Source organism: Rhincodon typus, chromosome 1, assembly GCF_021869965.1.
Source record: "Rhincodon typus isolate 14 chromosome 1, sRhiTyp1.1, whole genome shotgun sequence".
In the NCBI taxonomy this organism is placed as follows: domain Eukaryota; kingdom Metazoa; phylum Chordata; class Chondrichthyes; order Orectolobiformes; family Rhincodontidae; genus Rhincodon; species Rhincodon typus.
Genome location: NC_063332.1, coordinates 60682127 through 60703989, shown reverse-complemented (window position 1 = coordinate 60703989; position 21863 = coordinate 60682127). Strand labels below are relative to the sequence as shown.

Here is a 21863-nt window from a genome sequence, read left to right as displayed (position 1 = left end):
TGTGTTTTGGAACAGAATTTAATTACATACACTTTCCTGGTGTTGGTTAACTTTGCAGTTGTTTATTTGGGAAAATAATCTGAAATTAAATTCCCGACTGAATTAATAAATCACAATTAAATTGACAGGCTGGACAGACTGAATAAATGTTTTCTTTCTCCCCTGCAGTCACTTCTACCGTGAAATACTTTAATGGTAATATAACCGCCCCTCAAGTTATTGTGCAAACATTGTCATAAAGATCTTTTCCAGCTGTTAGGAAATAATTAATATTTATAGTCGCAGTACAGAACTTGAGTACTGCCTGATAAAAGAGACAGATCTAGACATGTCACCATTGTGTAAATCAGTATTCACTTATGAACTCTGCAACTTGTGCAGTGAATTCAGTTTCAATGACATCAAGTGCACCCAAATAAATAGTGTTGTCATGGGATCACTGCTAGATCCAGCGCTCACATACATATTTATTGCATTCCATGAGAAATGTGTCTTCGATGAAGTGACAACAGCTCTCCTGCCACTTGTATATTTCCAATGCATAGATGCTATGGATGCTGAATGTGAATCCGCAGCTGTGCACGCAAGAATTTCTGTGCATGTCTTAATGGGCCCCATCCTGCAATCAAAGTAACGTTAAGCATGGACCAGTCAAATGAACTCCCTTTCCTCATTATCCTAGTGAGGAATCAACCAGGGGGTTCCTACTACTGTCACCTACAAACCTACCCTCACTGGTCAGCATACCTTGTGGGATTTCTACAATCCATGCACAATAATATTGGCCTTATTGGTGATCTTGTTAATGCAGGACAGTGGCTACCTTAATGAGACTATTTCTGGCTTTTGTGCAAATTCATGAACAAACCTAAGGTAGTTATTCTTGGTTCTGGAAAATGCCCAGTCTACCTCAGAGCACCCTGGAAGGGTACGGTGTCTCAAAGTTTTGAGCAAAAGATGAAATTAATTGTTTCACACTGTTACTGTGCAGCAGCAAAATGAGTGTTGTTCGCCACTAATATGATCTTGCTGTCAAACCAAAAAAATGGTCTGCCTATCACACATTGAATAATGTGGTTTATGAATTTCAGTGCTGGTGTGATGTCAGGTATGACAGGCAGTATGTCCCAAAGAGTCATATAAAATGGCATATTTTCTTCACAACAAGCAAGATACTGACCATATCCAACTGGCCTTCACTTGTAAAACTTACAACAGTGTCCAACATTAGATGGAGACTGCAATTGGATATTTGCTGGATAATCCTGAGTGTATGGAATATTGCATTAACACCCAATTTAGGATTGTTAGTCAGGCTTGCCATATGCTGCATGAAAAAAAGGTAAGGAAGATAGGAGAGTGTAAGAAATGGAAAACCCATGGAAAGGAGCAGAATAGTATGAAACATGGAACACAGTTGAAGAAAAAAAGCTTAGACAAGCAGTAGAGAGTAGGACTCAGAGCAAAACACATCCATATCAGGAAACAGCTAGTGCAACTTAGGCAATTTGACCACATGACCATAAAAGAGGACAGTCACCAGTCACTTAGGGGTCAGAGATCACCTATACTGCTCGAAATAACTATGCAGCAATATAAGTAGGAGCTTAGGGCATAGAGAGGAGATGGTAAGGACAGATAAGCCTTGAAAATATCAGATGCTCTGATAAAACCCTAGATTGCAGCACAAACCAGAGAGAATATGAGGCCCAGGAGTCACAAAATGCAAAACAACAACTTAAGTTTGCAAAAGCTAAAAAAGAGAATGATGGACACTTGATTGTCACATAATTTCTTTTATACCAATGTTGTATGTAACCATTATGATGTGAAGATGTATAAATGTGTTGTTTTGAGCTGTAAACGGTGGAGTGTCTTTGAGCTTGACTTGGAAGACCTTTCCTGCATGCATGTGGTATAAGCTTGAATAAATTTATCTTGTCACGCTCCGCTCAGGTCTGAAGCCTCGACCTTTCATAAAACCCTCCATCAGTGTACTTGCATGGACTGGAAGTTAAATGTGTTAATATACAGGGCCCTATTCTTTGTAGATGGAAAGGACATGTACACACACTGCGTGTGTTTCAACTCAACAAAATAGCTGACAGCCACTCCCTGGCTCAGCTCTTGGGGCAATGCCCTGACCAATTAATGTAAACCTGCCTGGTTTAAAACTTAAACAAAGTCTGACAGTTAGCTGTCAACCATCATTAATTGGTACCTTTTCCACTGTACTGACTCTATCGATCAGTATCCCTAAAATGCCAAACAATTAGTGCTGTCCTTCCATACAGTATTTATTTTGTTTTACTTCTTGAATTGATATTCTTGCAAATTGTTCTGATGAAAGCAAGATGCAAAGCTTCAAGAAAACTTGTCTTTTTCAGCAATACTCATATTAACATTTAAGTAGTTCATTTGAAACTGGGAAACAAGGTGCTGGACTGTCTCCAAGCACAAGTCATTCAGTCATTGAGCACATGCATCAAAATAGGTTTGATTGACATCTTTTTCACATCTTCTAGAAGCTGAACTGAAGGTTTCAGGCATTTGAAGATTTGATTTGGCGAAGGAAATGATTCAGCATAATGAAGGATTAACTGCGGTCTGCCCACTGTGACTCACTGTCTTCCTGGACAATTTAGGATTCTTTCAACAGTATGATGATAATATTTCTACTGTGAGATATTTTTAGTTCACTTTTGTTGCCACCAAGCCATGAAGGCCATACTCTATGTTTCAACAATTTTTTCAATATTATTCCCTGTGCAAATGTACGGACTTGGAATTCCAACTCCTTTTTAACCTACACCTGAAATACCTCCTCTGAGTTCAGTAACAGACAAGTCAAGTTTGACTGTAAGTTCCGAGATGGTGGTAGCTGACCCGTGTGGCTCCCCATCAAAGTTGGATCTTCAGCGTTCCTTGAATAGACCTGATATGACTCATTCTCCTCACTTTGCAGTTGTTGTCCTATAGTTCTGATGGTCTCAGAGGCCTTTTCCAGCTCTTTTGCATCAAAATTATTCTGTGGGTTAAAGAGATCAAAATTAAAGATTTTCGAACGAGACAGGTTAATGAAATCCTATTACACAGAGGAATTTCACGCCTTCATGTTCACTCTTTAGTATTTTGAATCCTTTCGATGTTTAAATGCATTAGAATATAGTAAACAGGTAGAAGTTAGTCATAATCTCCCTGTCTGGCTTTGAGCCACTTGGACAGTAATTTTTCAGGTTATTCTTTCCATTGTCTTTTGTTTTACCTCTTTTCTGTCATTACATGGAAACAGGGGTTGGTGGGTGCTGGTGTTCAGTTCTGATGCCCCAGCCAGCACAGTGTGTGGGGTTGCCTTGATGGACCAGCTGGTCATTCCCTGACTGTCAATTTTATTTTCAAAATTGAAAGTGATGGAGAAACTTAATTCTGAAGAACAGTCATATCAGACCTGAAACATTAACTCTGTCTCTCTCTCCACAGATGCTGCTGGACCTGCTGTGTTTCTCCAGCGTTCTCTATTTTTATTTCGGATCTCTAGCATCCATAGCATTTTATTTTTTATATCAATTTTGTAAGTTCATTTTAGAGACCACTATCATTGTAGTATGCTTACCAAAATTTTGATTCCATTAAAAAAATTATATACGAGTCTATATTCTGGGCCACTTTCACCCTTGAAGTCGAGAGACTTATTAGCAGTGGTGAACAGGTGGGTGGTGGCTTGTAATGTGTTGTGTTCTACAGTGAAGAAAAGTGCAATATATGGGAAAATGACACCCACGGGGAAGAATGCTATACTTATACTTTCAGGGGATATCTTGAATTGCTGGAGTGGCAGTGATCTATTTGTTGGTATAATGCCATTTCAGTTTGCAGTTTTCCCAGGACATTGCCTGATGCATAAAAATTCAGGGCAACTGTGTCCCAGAGAGCTGTAAGTCGGGTATAGCCATTTGAAACGTGAGGTATCGATCCATTTTGGACCGATGCCTGATACAAACAGCTTGGGTAGCTGCAATCTGTTCTAGCACTAGTGCTCCCATCACCTGCAGGTAGCTGGCAATTGGGCAATCCACTTGATGTCTTCTGTAATACTTTCACCCCCTTGCAGCCCTTCGTTCTGGTCCTCCGGCTTCTTATTGACCAGGAAGAGCTCTCTGCTGAATATTCTCCTCTCTGCTCTGTGTAATGTCAGAATATCTTTGGGACATTTAAATAGTTTTCTGGTGTATTAGTGAAAGAGTGTAAGAATGGGTGAGTGAGTAGGTGTGTAATTGGATAAGATGGGTGAGGTGAGTTGGAAAACTTGATGTGGTAGGTAGGGTGGCAGCTGGATAGGGTGCTAAGTGGGTGAGTAGGTTAAGTGGGTCAGGGGATAGTTTGGTTGGGTTGTGAGAGATCAGGTTGGGATCTGAGGGGTCGGGTTGGGTTGTGGGAGGTCAGACTGGGTTATGGGAGGTCAGGTTAGGCTGTGGGAGGTCAGTTTGAGTTGCGTGAAATATGGACTGGGGAGGCTTGGGGTCTCAGGGCATTCTGGGTAGTGGGGGGACATTCTGCATGGTGGGGCAATCTGGAGTGGGGGATGAGGGAAAGTCAGGTAATGGGGGCTTTGATGGGAAGAATTGGGTGTTGGGGTGGATAAAGGTTGTGTTAATTGTATAGTTCCCCAGGGGTTGTACTAGTAAATTTTCTGTACAACACGTCCTGGGTCACTATTCAGGAAAATAAACAGAACTGTCTGAAGTCTCCAAATCAAACTCAGAGAAGAATCTTCTTTGTTTGATGGATTTTTCATGTGCTGCCCATAAAGGTGCCAAGACAACCCCTCAGAAGGAAGGCCCACAAGATCTTGTGCCCATCAGGCACTCACAAGGATATCAATAGGCCTTCCTCATGACTGAGGACCGAGGATAAGGTATCCTGGGTGCCTGGCTCTGCTGCCCAATCAGAGGTCAGCAACTCCAGCACTCAGAAGGGAGGAAGCTGTGGCTGCAGGTGGATCAGCATCCATAAGACTCGCAGGATGCAGGAGTGATTGGAATAAAGTTAAATGTTTTTGGAGTGGTCAGTCTCGCAAGATGGGAGGTGGTGGGGAGAATTGGGTCAAGGATTGTCAATGGCCTCCTCATGCCCATGTCAATGCTCTCAATCATGCATAAATTATTACAGATGATGCCGCTTCCCAAACTTTCTGAAGAAGGGTCCCGACTCAAAATGTCAGCTTTCTTGCTCCTCTGATGCTGCCTGGCCTGCTGTGTTCCTCCAGCTCCACACTAGGTTAACCACTCGGGCAGACTGCCTGTTATTTGTCCCAGTTGGAGCTCAATGAATTAGACCATGGCAGAATGGGTCCTTAAGAGGTCATTAATTGACCATTCAGGTCTTCAGTAGAGTTGAGGTGGCATTGTGGCATGCAGGCCTTTCCACCTGGAATGTACTTGGCCAGAGGCAGAAGGCATTGGGAATAATTCACAACAAACTTACCTAATGTACAGGCTACTCAGCTCCTTCCTCACCTCTAGTGGGCACAGTAAATTCAGCTCTCAAAATCAGAGATATTTGCAGAAGATTTGGAGGATCAGGGGAATTGACCATTGGAGGTTCATAGATCCTGAGCAATTTCCACAGAGGTCAGTGCATTGAGACTTCTGTGAAGTCCTGATATGCATCTTGGGTCATACGTCTGATCTGAATGATCCACAGACTATAAGATCTTGACAAGAGTTTCAAGTTAACAACCTTGCAGGTAAGAACCTTACCTTAGATTGACATTTTGGTGAATTTAGGTAAGGATGACTGTGTGCTGCATCTGGGACATTCTGACAATTGTTTTTAGGATTCCTAGAGAGCAAAATTTGAAAAAGTAATAAATAAATAGAAAAACAAATATTAATGTTGGTAGTGCTTGTTTGAAATAGAATGCCATTTAATTGGATTAGCTATTGTTGTTCCAATGTGGTAAGAAATCCATGTAACATTTTGCATTTGTCTTAATCCTTCCTTGCTGTGCTCTGTCTGAAGGCACAGTGCTGCAATCTCTACTATTCAGTAATCATAGAATACCTACAGTGTGGAAACAGGCCCTTTGGCCCAACAAGTCCACACCGAACCTCAGAGCATCCCACCCAGACCCAGACTCATCCCCATATGACCCACCTAATCTATACATCCCTGAACACTATGGGCAATTTAGCATGGCCAATCCATCTAGCCTGCACATCTTTAGACTCTGGGAGGAAACCAGAGCACCCGGAGGAAACCCACGTAAAGAATGTGCAAACTCCATACAGACAGTCACCCGAGGGTGGAATCGAACCCGGGTCCCATTGCTGTGAGGCAGCAGTGCTAACCTCTGAACCACCATGCCACCCATTTAGTAAGTGGTTTAGGACACAGAAGCAACTTTGTGATGATGTCAAGGAGATGGTCCCCGCTGGGCATAAATAGCACAGTATGGGCAGAGTTAGTTAGAGAGTCATAGAGTCATAGAGTCATAGACTCATACAGCATGGAAACAGACTCTTTGGTCCAACTTGAGAGATTAGATGAGGACAGATTGAGAGAAAGTGGATAGAGAGAAATAAATGTAGAGAACAGTTATTCGATAAAGTAAAAGAAAGATCAGTTTTGGCGTATCTCAGATTGCCATAGAAATCATAGCATCCCTACAGGTGGAAGCAGGCCATTTGGCCCATTGAGTCTGGGCTGACCCTCTGAAGAGCTTCTTCTCCGCTCCCTGCCCCAACTCTATCTCTGTAACCCTGCAGTTCCCTAGCTAATCCACCTAGCCTGCATGTCCCTGGACACTATGGGTGGTCTAGCATATGTTATGGACCAGGCCAGACCCTCTCAAAGTATTTTAAGAAGGTAGCCTAGACCCTAACTTTTTCTTATTTTAAAGGCAGATGTGTAGTGGGTGTTCCAGGAGTGATGCAACTGGTGAAACCACTCGGCTTTAAGCAAAACAAAGTTCATTTAAACATTACAGTTGAAACACGACATAAGAACCTGGAATTTAGAGTAACTTAACTATGGGAAAACTGAACTGACCCGGTACAGCAACTTAACTAATTAACTGTTTCTATATAGTGCCATAACATGCCATAAACAGACCCCTTGGCAAAAAGGTAAATTCAAACACAGATTCTTACTGGCAGCAGAGTACAACATCCAGAGAGAAATTTCAGAGAGAGTCAGAGGAATTCTTTACTGAAATTTGCAACACTTCTGCTGCTCAAAACATCTTGTGACTACCACAGCTAAAAAAAATTAGTAAAAAGCTTAACTGGGAGAACTGGCTGCTCCACTTTCATTGTTAAACTATTATTCCCTAGACTCTTTTGTACTTCTGCCTTTACAACCGCTCTTCAAGAAACCAATGGCAAAATAACCTTTTTAAAGTGACGGCATTGTCACACATGACCAATCCACCTAACCTGCACATCTTTGGCCTGTTGGAAGAAACCTACGCAGACATGAGGAGAACGTACAAAATCCACATAAACAGTCGACTGAGGTTGGAATTGAACACGGGTCCCTGCTGCTCTGAGGCAGCAGTGCTAGCCACTGAGCCACTGTGTACGATAGTAATTTGTATTAGCAAACAATAAACAGTTATAGAGAAGTCCAAGCCTGAAGATGTTTCATGACTTTGCCTTCACCTTGACCAGTCTATCTAGAACCTAAACGCTTAGATATTGGCATAAAACCGCACAACAAAAGGTCCTCCACAAGTAGGCCAAAAAGGCAAGTCTGAAATCCGCCCCAGACAGATCAGAGATCAAAACACATGATGTTGAGATAAATCTGATCCTTAATAACCAATGAGCCAACTGGCACTCCAAAGGAGTTCAATTTGGGTGTTTACTTAGGTGCCGTAGCCTGGAGCTATGGATAGCAATGGTAGAAGCTTCAATTTTCCTTCCAACAAGTGGCTGACCAAGGGTCTCTCCCACTGTTGCCACCTACCATTGGTACATATGATGACATTCCAAGATGATACTCAACCTATTTAGTTGTGTTACGAATGCGCATTCCTTGACCATTAATCCCTGGAGTGGAATTTGAGCATGGAGCTCAGGGGCAGAGAGGCTCCCCTCTCCACCACAAGACCTCCGATCCTTATTTACAGAATAACTATTTTTGTAATGTATTTTTGAATAATAAAAATGAATTATAGTCGCTGGTGTTTAATAGACTAACTATTGTGATTTGGAATACATGACAAGAAGTGTTGCCCCTTGGAATAATTGCATTTAGTAACTTGAAATGAAAAAATGACTTGAAACCTGAGCAGTACTTACTTGTTCATAAAGTACACAAGTAACATCATAATAGTGACTGACAGGGAAACCGGGATGGTGGATGCTATGATAGTTGCAATTTCTTGTTTCGCTGAAAAATACAGAATTGTGTGGTATTGCTCACTGTATCCAAAACAAAATTAGGAGTAAACATAGCAATAATGCTGAACGATAGAACTGGCTGTTTAAAATTCAATGCAGAATGCTCTGACTTTAATATCACATATATTCACATCCAACATATTACTCCAGGTTGTAAATGTAAAAAGTGCATTTATATTTAATTGATGTGGGTGGGTTTCTACCACTTGTTCAGAGGAAAAGCCTTGGAAACTCTGGAACAACACTGAAATTTCACCCTGCCTTGTTCTCAGAGCGAACACTTGGGAAGGTTCCTCACTAAAAATTGAATTAATTGCTAAAGCTCATTTCAGAGTGACTTGTGTATGGGAGAATGAGTTGATGGGCTTCTTGTTTACTTTAAACACTGGGAAGGTATCCCTCCATAATTGCCCCATAGCAGGTGGTGATGAGGCACCTGAATGACTTGCAGAGAACAGTTAGGAGTCAACATCAGGGTGGGTCTGGAATCACATGAAGGCCAGACCAGGAAGGATGGCAGATTATTTCTCCTTACAGCAATCCACTTTCGTTATCAATAAGCGAAACATTTCACTCCAGCTTTATTAATTGATTGAATTTAAATTTCCCAGCTGCTGAAGCAGAATTTGAATTGGTCCCCAGCGAATGAGCACAGGTAGCTCGACTACTAGTCCAGTAACATTCACATGATGTTACCATTCCCTTCCACAATTCCTTATTTAACCATGGGAAGGTAGTGATGTTGTGCTAATGTCACTAAATGGTTAATCCAGAGATACTGGCTAATGCTCTGGGACACGTGTTCTGTTCCATACGGCCAACTGAAATTTGAATTCATCGATCTGAAATGAAAAGCCAGTCTAATTAAATCATTATCGATTGTTTTAAAACCCATCTAGTTGACTAGTGACATTTAGAGAAGAAAATATGGTGTCCTGATAAGTTAATCAGTTGTATTAAAATTAGTACTTCTAAGAAAAAACCTGAAAACATTTACCAAGGCACCAGAAACAACAGTGGGAAAACCAGCTGTATCAACCCTGTAAAGTCTTCCTAATTAACAGCTCCATTGTAGGGGCATCACAGTTGTGAGAGAGTTGCCCTGGGAGTCCTCAACATTAACACTGGACCCCATGAAATATCATAGCATCTGATCTAACATAAGCAAGGTAACTTCTTCCTTATGTTTTTTTTATTCATTTACAGGATGAGGGCGTCACTGGCCAGGCAGCATTTATTGCCCATCCCTAATTGCCCAGAGGGCAGTTAAGAGTCAACCACATTGCTGTGGGTCTGGTGTCACATGTAGGCCAGACCAGGTAAGGATGGCAGATTCCTTCCCTAAAGGACATGAGTGAATCAGATGGGTTTTTCCTGACAATCGGCAATGGATTCATGATCGTCATTAGATTCTTAATTCCAGATATTTTACTGAATTCAAATTCTACCATCTGCCATGGCGGGATTCAAACCCGGGTCCCTAGAATGTTATCTGGGTCTCTGGGTCCAGCGATAATACTATCACGCCATCGCCTCCCCATCATTCCTGATTATTACCTATGCTAATCCGCTCATGTATTAATACTCATCCATGTTGAACATTATTATGAAGAAGCATAATAATACTTGGGTACAAGTATGCAGATTGTAATCTGGGTGGAGGACTTCAATGTCCATCATCCAGAATGGCTCCATAATATCACCACTGACTGATATTGACTGATCTATCTGTTTCAGATGCATCTTTCCAAGATAGTTTCTGTCAAAGTATCCATCAGGTGGTCAAATTGAGAATACCTTTCACTGTGTTCAGTAGCATTACCACCGTGCTATAATGGGACAAACTTTGATCAGATCAAGCAACTGAAAGCTGCATATCTATGGCCAGCAGCATATTTATATTCAACTACAACCTGTAACTTCAAGGCCCAGTATATTCCCCACACTTTATTATTCCTATCAAGACAGAAGATTAACTTTGAAGAGTGAAGAGTGCAGGAGGACATGCCATAAGCAGCACCAGGCATCATAAAAATGAGATGATGAAGCTACAACACAGGTTTGCTTATGTACCAAATATCAGAAACAGCATGTGATGAGTATGGTTAAGCGATCTCGCAACCAAAGTGTCAGATCAAAGCTCTGCAGTCTTGGTACATTCAATTGTGAACGTTTGTGACTTCAAATCCCCCATATTCAATGATGAGGGATATTGGCACATCAACGCAAAAGACAAGGCAGAAGCATTTGCATCCATCTTCAGCCTGATGTGCTGAGTGGTTGGGTGAGGGAAGGTGAGACTGACTGCTCTTGACATAAAGACTGCATTTGAGTCTGGCATCAAGGAGCCCTCATCAAACTGGAGTCAATGGGAATTGGTGGAAAAATCTCTGCTGATTGGAGTCATTCTTGGCACAAAGGAAGATTATTGTAGTTTTTAGAGGTCAGTTATCTTAAACCATGCAGACTTGATTAGGAAGCTCAGGGTGAAGGAACCCCTAAGGGGCAATGACCATAAAATGATAAAATTCACCCTGCAGTTCGAGGGAGAAGCTGGAATCGGATGTAACCGTGTTACAATTGAGTAAAGGTAACTACAAAGACAAGAGGGAGGAGCTGGTCAGAGGTGATTGGAAGGGGAGCCTAGCAAGGAAGATGGTGGAGCAGCAATGCCAGGAGTTTCTGGGGGGAGGAGGGTTAATTCAGGAGACACAGTAGCAATTCATTCCAAAGATGAGCAACCATAGTAAGGGGAGGATGAAGCAACCATGGCTGACAAGGAAAGTTCGGGACAGCATAAAAGCCAAATAAAAAGCATCCAATGTGGTGAAGATTCATGGAAAACTAGAGAACAGGGGAGAATTTAAAAACCAGCAGAGGACAATAAGAAAAGCAATAAGTGGGAGAAGATGAAGTATGAGAATAAGCTTAAAGTTTTGGCAAAGATCTGTAGCTCGGGTTGTGGGTGAGGTTGTTGACTTGCTCGCTGAGCTGATGTTCATTCAACGATGAAGGAGAACAGGCCAGTTTGGTGAGCAAGTCAACAACATCATGAGAGTAAGCTAGCTGGTAATATGAAAGAAGTTGTAAGAATATTTTTAGATATCTAAAAGGTAAGAGGGAGGCTAGAGTGGACATTGGACAGCTGGAAAACGAGACTGGAGAAGTAGTAATGGAGAACAAAGAAATGACAGATGAACTGAATAGGTACTTTGCATCAGTTTTTGCAGCGGAAGACACTAGCGGCATACCAGACCTTCAAGAGAATCAAGGGGCAGGGGGAGAGGTGAGTGTTGTTCCCATCACTAAGGAGAATGTGCTGGGGAAGTTGGAAGGTCTGAAGATGGACTACACCTGGAGTTCTGAAGGAGACATCTGAGGAGATTGTGGAGGCATTGATGATGATCTTTCAGGACTCATTGGAGCTGGGGAGGGTCCCAGCGTACTGGAAAATGGCTTATGTAACACTCCTGTTTAAGAACGGAGGGAGGCAGAAGACAGGAAATTAAAGGCCAATTAGACTGACCTTGGTCGTTGGTAAGATTTTAGAGTCCATTAATAGAGATGAGATTGTGGACTACTTGGAAGTGCATGGTAAAATAGGCTGAGTCAGCACAGCTTCGTCAAGAGAAGGTCTTGCCTAATAAATCTGTTAGAATTTTTTGAGGACATAACAAGCAAGTTGGACGAAGTTGAGCCAGTGGACATGATCTATTTGGATTTCAAGAAGGCTTTTGACAAGGTGCTGCACAGGAGGCTGTTAAATAAGATAAGAGCCCATGATCTTAGGGGAAAGGGACTGGCATGGATAGAGGATTGGCTCAATCGCATAATGCAGAGAGTGGGAATAAAGGGGTCTTTTTCATGATGGCATCTGGTGACTAGTGGAGTTCTGCAGGGGTCCATGTTGGGACCACAAATATTCGCGTGATATATTAACGATCTGGAAGAAGAAACTGAGAGCTTTGTTACTAAGTTTGCAGATGACACAAGGATAGATGAAGGGGCAGGCAGTGTTGAAGAAACAGGGAGGCTGCAGAAGGACTTGGACGTACTAGGCGAGTGGGCAAAGATGTGGTAGATGGGATACAATGTGGGCAAGTGTGAGGTTATGCACGTTTTTAACCAGAGAAAGGCTTCAGAAATCTAAAGGACAAAGGGACTTAGGAGTCCTAGTTCAGGATTCTCAGAATAAGGTTGACATGCAAGTTGGCAGTTAGGAAGGCAAACACAATGTTAGCATTCATTTCAAGAGGGCTGACGTACAAGAGCAGAGATGTACTACCGAGACCGTGGAAGGCTCTGGTCAGACCTCATTTTGAATATTGTGTGCAGTTTCGGGCCCCATATCTAAGGTAGGATGCGTTAGTGTCAGATGGGTTCCAGAGGAGGTTTACAAGAATGATTCCAGGAATGAAAGGCTTGTCGTATGAGGAGCAGTTGAGGACTCTGGGAATGTACTCGATGGAGTTTCAAAGGATGAGGGTTGATCTGATTGAAACTTACAGAACACTGAGAGGCCTGGAAAGAGTGGATATGGAGAAGATGTCTCCACTAGTAGGAGAGACTAGAACCTAAGGATACAGCCTCAGAGTGAAGGGATTACCACTTAGAACAGAGATGAGGAGGAATTTCTTCAGCCAGAGAGTGGCTAATCTGTGGAATTCATTGCTACACAGGGTTGTGGAGACCAAGTCATTGAGTGTAATTAAGACAGAGATAGATAGGTTCTTGATTAGTAAGGGAATCAAGGGTAACTGGGAGAAGGCAGGAGAACGGGGTTGAGAAACCTGATGAAATGACAGAGTGGACGTGATGGACCAAATAGCCTAATTCTGTTCTTATATCTTATGTTCTCATGATCTCAGCTCTGTGACATCTCTGCCGGAGTTCCTCATAGTAGTGTGCTAGGCCCAACCATCTTCAGCTGCTTCATCAATGACTTCTCCTCCATCATAAAGTCAGAAGTGGGATGTTCATCAATGAGTGCAAAAGAGATAGTAAGAACTGCCGATGCTGGAGTCAGAGATAACACAGTATGAAACTGGAGGAACACAGCAGGCCAGGCAGCATCAGAGGAGCAGGAAGGTTGCCGTTTCAGGTTGGGACCCTTCTTCAGAAATGGGCCCAAAGCGTCAGCTTTCCTGCTCCTCTGAGGCTGCCTGGCCTGCTGTGCTCCTCCAGCTCCATACTGTGTTATCTCCTCAGATAATGAAGGAGTCCATATCCAAACACAGCCAGACCTCAACAATATCCAGCTTTGAGGTTTGTGCTTACAAGTGGCAAGTGCTTTTCAAGCCATGGGATTTCAGTGATGGTAATACCACCGGATATCAAGGGGCAATATTTAGAGTCTTTCCTGTTCAATATGGCCATTACGTGGCACTAGTGTGACACAATGTATTTGCTATTTGCCAGCCAAAAACTGGATATTGTCCAGATTTTGCTGCATATGGAAATGGACTGCTTCAGTTTCTGAGGATTTGTGAATGGTGCTGAACATTATGCAATCATTGGCAATTATTCCCACTTACAACATTATGATGGAGGAAATATCTGTATTAGGAACATATCACTGTTCCTTCAGTATCTCTGGTTCAAAATCATGAAAGTCCATCCTTAATGGCACTATAGGTCTACCTAAAACAAATAGATTGCTGTGGTTCAAGAAGGCAGATCACCATCACCCGCTCAAGGGCAATTAGGGGTAAGGGCAGTTAGGGGTGGGCAATAAATACTGGCCCAGCCAATGGTGCCCACATCCCATGAATAAATTAAAAGATGCATCTCAGGATTATGTTGAGGTCCCCATGTAATACCGATTTCAGTCTTTAGCCAATTTCCTTCACTCCCGTGATATCAAGAAAGGACTGAACATAATGGATTCAGCAAAGGCTACAGGATGATGACAATGTTCCTGCCATGCACTGAAAACTGACTGAAATTCGGTCTGGTCAATTACCGTCCTATCAGTCTCATTTTGATCTTCAGTAAAGTGATGGACGGTGTCATCAACAGTGCTAACAAGCACATCTACTCAGCAATAAGATGCTCAGTGATGCTCAGTTGGGTTCTGCCAGGGCCACTCAGCTGCTGACCTCATTACAGCCTTGGTCCAAATATAGACAAAAGAGCTGAATTCCAAGGTAAGGTGAGAGTGACAGCCCTTGACATCAAGGCTGTTTTTGACTGAATGTGATATCAAAGAGTCCTAGCAAAACTATAGCCAATAGGTATCAAGAGGAGAACTCTTCAACTCCAGTTAACATCTGTTCCCTTCTCTGTCACCCCGTCAGTATGAAAATCTGACATCCTGTTACACTTTCTCCTAAGCCATGTTTGCAGTGCTAGCAATTTTCCTGAATCTAGCATTCCCAATATGGAAATAGGAATCCAGCAATAGTTTTTACTTGTTTATAAAATGAATGAACAACATTGCGTTAAACTGAACTAAACGAATACATAGCATGATCCAGTAGCATTCAGAACTTACCAAAGGCTAATGTTTTGAAAGAGACGGCTGTGCCATTTGTACCTCCTTTTGCTGTAGAAGCCATGATAATTACTCGGTACAAAGTATTGCCTTTTAAGTTAACCAATGTGTATTGGCGACTTGCTGAGCCCACAGTTACATCTGTCAAAAGATTGTAAACAAGAGTGCAAACACTGGTATAAACTGAAAAATACAGTAATGTCCCCATATCAATCAACCTTTTCTTTAAACAACACTTCCTTTCAATAATTGCCTTCCCTTAACAGCCTTATTTTATGTACATTAGGGAGTCATTTAGCTCAATTGGCTGGATGGCTCGTTTATAATGCAGAGTGATGCCAGTGATGTGGGTTCACTTCCTGCACTGGCTGAGGTTACCATGAAGGATTCTCCTCCTCGACCTCTCCCCTCACCGGTGGCGTGGTGATCCTCATCAGTCATCTCTCTCTAATGGGAGATCAGCCCTATGATTTGGTAAAATAATGGTGACTCTACCTTTATTTTTTGTGCACCACTTCTACGTTTGCTGCATCCATTCATAGAATCAGCCTGGATAGAGGAATGAGAGCTAATGTCAATGAGTCAGAGTGGGCTGTGAAGGGGCTAGTTAAGATAGAGATTGAGAGGTTGGTTCCACTGGCTGGCAATTCTAAAACATCAGGGTAACAGTCTCAGGATGAGAGATTACTCATTTAGGGTGGATGGGTATATGAATAGGAAGGGTTTAGAGGGATATGGGTCAAATGCTGGAAAATGGGACTAGATTTATTTAGGGTTAAATGTTCATTTCCATGCAGCATAGCTCTATGACTGAAATGAGGAGAGAGTTCTTTATTTGAAGTGTTTTGGATCTTTGGAATTCGCTATCCTAAAGGGTTGTGGGTGCCCCATTGTTCAGATATTGTTCACTGCCATTGTTCACATATTTAGGTCTGAGACAGACGTATCTCAGAGAATGAAGGGATATAGGAGCAGGTGGGAAAGTGGAGTTAACACCAATGATCAGCCATGATCACAGTGAATGGTGCAACAGGCTCGGCGATATGGTCTACTTATACTCCTAATTCTTAGGTTTTATACATTCCTGTACAGAAACATAGAAAAGCACACAGCCAGAGAAGTGATTAGAAATGCTGAAGAATACTTCATAATCATCTTGTTTAAATCCAGTAAAATTACTTGATTGTTACGGGGAGTCATGGGCTGTTCTTCACTTTGCATTACCTGTACAGGGAAAGTACTGACTGAAATGAGCGACAGTAACTCTTACATTTCCCAGATCTGAAGTCAGGCTCCTTGTTGAGTTTTTCAAGCCTCATCTCAACACATTTACTCTATTCACCTTTGGATTGATTGAAGACCTAAAAGAGGTGATTATGTGATTCATGTCACAGGACAAAGGTATGGTCTATTGTTTCAGCCCTGCGTTGTGATCTGGTATAAGTCAGTAGATTGCAGTACCAACCAATTTCCATGAAAGCAAGACTATTTACTACTTATTGACACCACTGTACCAAGGAAGCTATCTATGGTAGACCTGCATCAGTAACATTCCTCCAAATGTGTTTAAGAATGAAGTCACACAGTTCAGTGAACTTTCTAGTATTTGTTTAAACTGATCTCAGCTGGTAATGGTAAAGTACTACAATTAGGATATGGATGAGGGAAAGAAAACGAACAGTTAAGGATCTTGTACACCACTGGTATCCAGAGGCCCTGCTAAAGTACACGTATGTTTGATTCTAAACTATTTTATAAAATCATTAGTTATCTAGATACTGGATACTGTGGATACTGTCAGTTAGCATGGCTGTCAAGACCTTAGAGGGCGTGCAAAAGAGATTTTTCTCACACACAACACCAGTAATGAAAGATTTCAGTTACACTGGGGGACTAGTGATGGTGGGATTATTCTCAATAGCATTGAAAGTCGTGAGCAGTTTGGTACAGGTATCCAAATTCTGATGAATTTTGGTAAAGTAATTAGAAATTATTTCCAGTTGCAGGAGGGCCAGTTGCCAGATAGATTTAGGATAAATGGCAAATGAACAGAAAGCAATTTAAACAAAAAAATGTATGCCGTTAATTATTATATTCTGGAATAAATCAAAAACTGCTAGAAATACTCAGCAGGTAAGGCTGCAATTGTGGAGAGAGAAATGGAGAGAGAACCTCCAGGATAAGGTCAGAGGTAGTGATATAAAACCCAAAGAACTGCAGATACTGGAAATCTGAAACAGAAGCAGAAATTTCTGAAAAATCTCAGCAAGTCTGGTAGCATCTGTGGAGAACAATCAGAGTTAACGTTTCAGGTCCGGTGACCCTTCTTCAGAACTGATGGTAGCTAGGAAAGGGATTTTTTTATCCAGAAGATAGGGTGGGAGGAGAGGGTAAGGAGGAAGCAACAGGAGGAGATAGAGCCCAGAGAGAGAGAAAAACAGGTGGACAAGCAAAGGAGTGCAAAACAATCAACCTGGGAGAATAAATAGCTATAAATGGGGACAAGTAGTGGCTGACAGTGGGTTGTGTGTAGCAGCAGCCCATGTGATGACAAGGCCTGGTGTGTGGGGATAGGGGAAAGCATGGGGAAAGGTGTTAAAGCCCTAAAATTATTCAACTTGATATTAACTCCAGAAGGCTGTAGAGTTCCCGCGCTGAAAATAAGATGCTGTTCTTCCAGTTTGCGTTGAGCTTCACTGAAGCACTGCAGCGAGCCTGAGCCACAGATATTGGCCAGGGAACAAGGTGGGCTCTACCTCCACCTATTGTTTATTCTCTACCCCGAACCCTACCTTCTGTGTAAAAAACATCTTTCTCCTAGCTACCATCAGTTCTGAAGAAGGGTCACTGGACCCGAAACGTGAACTCTGATTTCTCTTCACAGATGCTACTGAGATTTTCCAGCAATTTATGTTGTTGTTTCAGATTTCCAGCATCCACAGTTCTTTTGATTTTTTTGTCTAGTGTTTAAATCACTGCCATTTCTCTTCAGGCATGCCCACCTTGAAGAACTTCTGCTCCTCTCTCCAAAAGGTTTTCCTTTCCAATCTTTTTTTCTTTTTCTTGTTCTTTGTCATTAATTTTGCTGTCGCTCCCGATATTTGACAAGGTATTTGGCAAAACATGCTTCAACAGCCACGTCACATTCCTCAGTGACTGCCTCTGGCTCAGACTCCACCCATGTGGATTACAGCATCAGGCCATTGTGTCCAATACGGTGACTAACCTCATTTTATCTGGTGAATTAGGTGTGAATTAGGTGTGAATTATATTGTAAAAGGCAGAACCCTTAGGAACACTAACATTCAGACAGATCTGAACATGCAGGTCCACAGTTCACAGCTGTATCTCCATCTATTGTTTACTCTCTCCCCTCCCCACCACCCCACCTTCTGAATAAAAACCATCCTTTTCCTAGCTACCATCAGTTCTGAGAAGGGTCACCAGACCTGAAGCATTAACTCAGAGGTCAGGGTGTTTGCTAAGCATTACATAATATTCAGCAAGGTTTATGATCTCAGTTCCTGGCCAAAGGTAAGCCCAGGATCTTGATAGTAGGAGATTCAGTGATGGTAATGCCATTGAATGTCAAGAGAGATAGGTCGATGCTCTCTTGTTGGAGGTAGTCAATGCCTGGTAGTTGGGGAATGCTAATTTTATTTGACACTATCAGCCTGAGCCTGAATGTTGTCCACGTCTTTCTGCATATTACCATGAATTACTTCAGTAGCTGAGGAGTTGTGAATGGTGCTGAATATTGTGCAATCATCAATGAACAACCCTACCTTTGACTTTCTGATGGATAGAAGATCATTGATGAAGTAGCCGAAGATGGTTAGTCTTATGACACTACCCTGAGGAATCCTTGCATCAATGTCCTGTCCAATGTACTGACTTTCAGAAACCACAGCCATCATCTTTTGTGCTACGTAATACTCCAGTAGAGAATTTCCGCTCTGATTCCTGTTTACCTCAATTAGACCCCTGATGACTAGTGTATTGTGACTGTGGTATGAATTTTGTTCTTCATATACCTAAGACATCAACCACCATGAAAGATAATGATAGCAGCTACAGAAAAATCTGTCAAATTCAATTTCATGTCCAAGTCACATTTTATTGTGACTTGGACACATATCACCATCCCTGCATCATTACTGGATCAACATACGGCAACTCCCCACATAGTATTAATACTGGTCAGCTAAACTGGCTTAAATTTAGCGTAGTATTCAACTTATTCCAGTCCAGTAATTTCAGAGCCTTGGTGTGATGGATCTGTGACTCTTTCTCCCTTCATAGCACCTGGAGACCTGGCCAAAGTAGTGTAGTGGTATGGTAATGGACTAAAAATTCCGATATCGTACATTTAAAATCCAAAAATTATAACATTATATTCAATAAGTTGGTACTTTGTAGGCCAGGAGGGGCAAATAATGAAATGCAATACAACCACCCTGGTTATCAATGAATCTCTGGCAAAGGAAATCACCAGCTTACCTTGTCTGACTTAAATCTGAATCAATTACCAAGCAGCAAAGAAATGGAAAGTGCAGTTCAGTTATGAAGATAGTGTGCAAAATATTCTCTAGTTAATAATTACAAATGTCTGAGGGACACAAGGTATGGATGGATCCAATGTTGTGTAGTTACATCATAAATACATACCATTACCAAATCTTTAGGGCATTGCTACATGTAATGACCAGAGTAATTCATCCCTGAACATCTAACGGAGGAGGTAATAATTTCACCTGTCAACATGATGGAAATTGATTTATTTCTTAAAACTTCCCAAATCAGAAACTAAAAACACATGGAATGGACTGTTCCTACCAGTAACTGTTTAATTTTTTGGAGAGTGATGTTAGATGAGTTACGTGGATAGAAGAAGAAAAGCAGAAAAATATTACAATAAAAAGAGGAATGCAAAACTTATCACATGCATTCTACATGATGTAATTGAAAGCCTTGCCCACAAAGTTGTGTCTGCTCGACAGATGTTCATCTAAATTTAGATATTACCCTTACCACATATGTAAATCTGACCATTTCAGTCTCACCCAAAGTTCTGATTCATGACTTACGATCATTGAAAACCATAAGACAGTGCTATTCTGCTCGTACTGTTGAACAATCTTATGAAAAAGAGTATGACTGATTTTCCATTGGACAGTATGAAACAGATTTATAGCATTTGTAGGGAACTGGGCAATTAAGTATATTAGTTAAGAACAGCAGAAGCATTTTACTGCAGATCAGTATGAAATTTTTAAAGTCTTTATGGATCTGGAAAATTACAGGATGTTTATTAACAAAGGAGGAAGAGGAAATCAAATGTGTGGCCACTACCCTATGTTTAGCCACAGATCTAACTCACTTAACTCGGGCATAATTGTGTAAATTATGGCCCTATCACTGAATGGGAGTTTTATTTCAATAATAGTAAGAAAGGTAAGGTTATTTTCAGCTCACATGATTCATTTTCACCAGCACTCTTGCAAAAGATGGTGTAATTTGTGATGAATCCACGCCTTTCGTTTACTGGAATTTCATCCCATTCCAACTGAGCTGCTGCTTTTCCTGCTTCCTTCAGACGAACAAAGGGACCAGATGCTGGACCTGTAAAAGGATGAAGATTGGGAAAAGACTAGCTGCACCAAACTGTCATACACTTCATAATACTTTTGCATTTCACTTGCCTGAGATGGTGGTTATAAGATACACTCTATAACATTATTTAGTTGTTGTGATAATCACAATATCTCCTGTGATTTCTGAGAACAGGAGGGTGTGAAGTGATTGTACTGACACAACTAACACGCAAGGATAAGATGTTCCACAGCCATAATTCATGTTGGGCTCTTGGTTGATTCTTTCAATAATATTTAACTCAATGCTTAATATTTGCAGCCTAGCTTCAAACCTTGTGCAAACATATTTGAAACCAATTCGACTAGAATTTGATACCAGCCCTGCTATTAATACAATTAGATAATTTTAAAACTTGATTTAAGTATGCAAGTTTTAGGGTGACATTGTTGGAATCCACTTACTGTCTTCTTGTAAATATGCCTTTGTTGAAAGTGGAGATCCAGGGCCATCATTGTACAAAGGGTAAACTGATATCTTGTAGCGCTTGAATGGCACAATGTTTTCTGTGGGAAGAAGATACACTGAAGTAAAGAGAATGTTTCAGGTGATGTATCACTGTTCATTAGTTCATGTAATAAGATGTAAAGGCAAAATGCAGATGCTGGAAATCTAAAGCAAACATAGAATGCTGGAGAAACTCAGCAGGTTTGGCAGCATCTGTAGAGAGAGAAACAGAGTTAACATTTCAAGTCCAGCATGACTGGACTCAAAATGTGAACTCTGTTTCTCCCTCCATGGATACTGCCAAACCTGTTGAGTTTCTCCAGCATACACTGTGTTTGATTAGATTAGGTAGAACTAAAAAAACATGTGGTAGAATTTCCAAAAGGGCATTGCTGATCTCCCAGCATAAAGTCCGAGAGCATTTGTTGAAACCCTGGAGAAGTAGATCGAGCCTGTTCTTTAAATGGCTGCATGATGTTTCTATCAGTTTTCAACAATGGGTGAATCCTGAATCTAAAGTCTCGAATTCATCTCAATTACTTTAATTAGACCGACGCTGGAAATGGATCAACTCACTTGACATTGAATTAATCTATTCTTTTATTCCTTGGTATTTAAACTGAATGGAAAATCTACTCTTGAGATCAAGTCTCACTTCAGAACTTGTTCACTTAATCTAGATTGGTGTGTACAACCTAGGTTGATCATGAAATGCAATACTGTACTGAAAGACAACTGCATTGTTGTAGGTGCAGCTTTCTGGAGGTCCTGTCTAGCTGATCTCAAGAATGTTTACAATTCTCCAATGCGAAGAACAGTTTCTCTGCTAGCATAGTCAATATTCAACCAAAATCTTTCAGCTCATT

The 21863-nt window shown here is 41.4% G+C and overlaps 1 protein-coding gene across 1 annotated transcript in view; it reads right to left on the bottom strand.

The window, feature by feature from the left end:
* The window catches only part of LOC125483162 (interleukin-6 receptor subunit beta-like), a 24415-nt gene continuing 2552 nt past the window's right edge, over positions 1-21863 (bottom strand). The window contains exons 2-7 of the mRNA XM_048597164.1: positions 20955-21056; positions 20374-20520; positions 14899-15039; positions 8304-8394; positions 5760-5841; positions 1-3028 (exon numbers count right to left, since the gene is read on the bottom strand). Of these exons, the coding sequence (XP_048453121.1) occupies positions 2807-3028; positions 5760-5841; positions 8304-8394; positions 14899-15039; positions 20374-20520; positions 20955-21056 (785 nt within the window). The 3' untranslated portion in view covers positions 1-2806. The remainder of the gene's footprint in view (positions 3029-5759; positions 5842-8303; positions 8395-14898; positions 15040-20373; positions 20521-20954; positions 21057-21863) is intronic.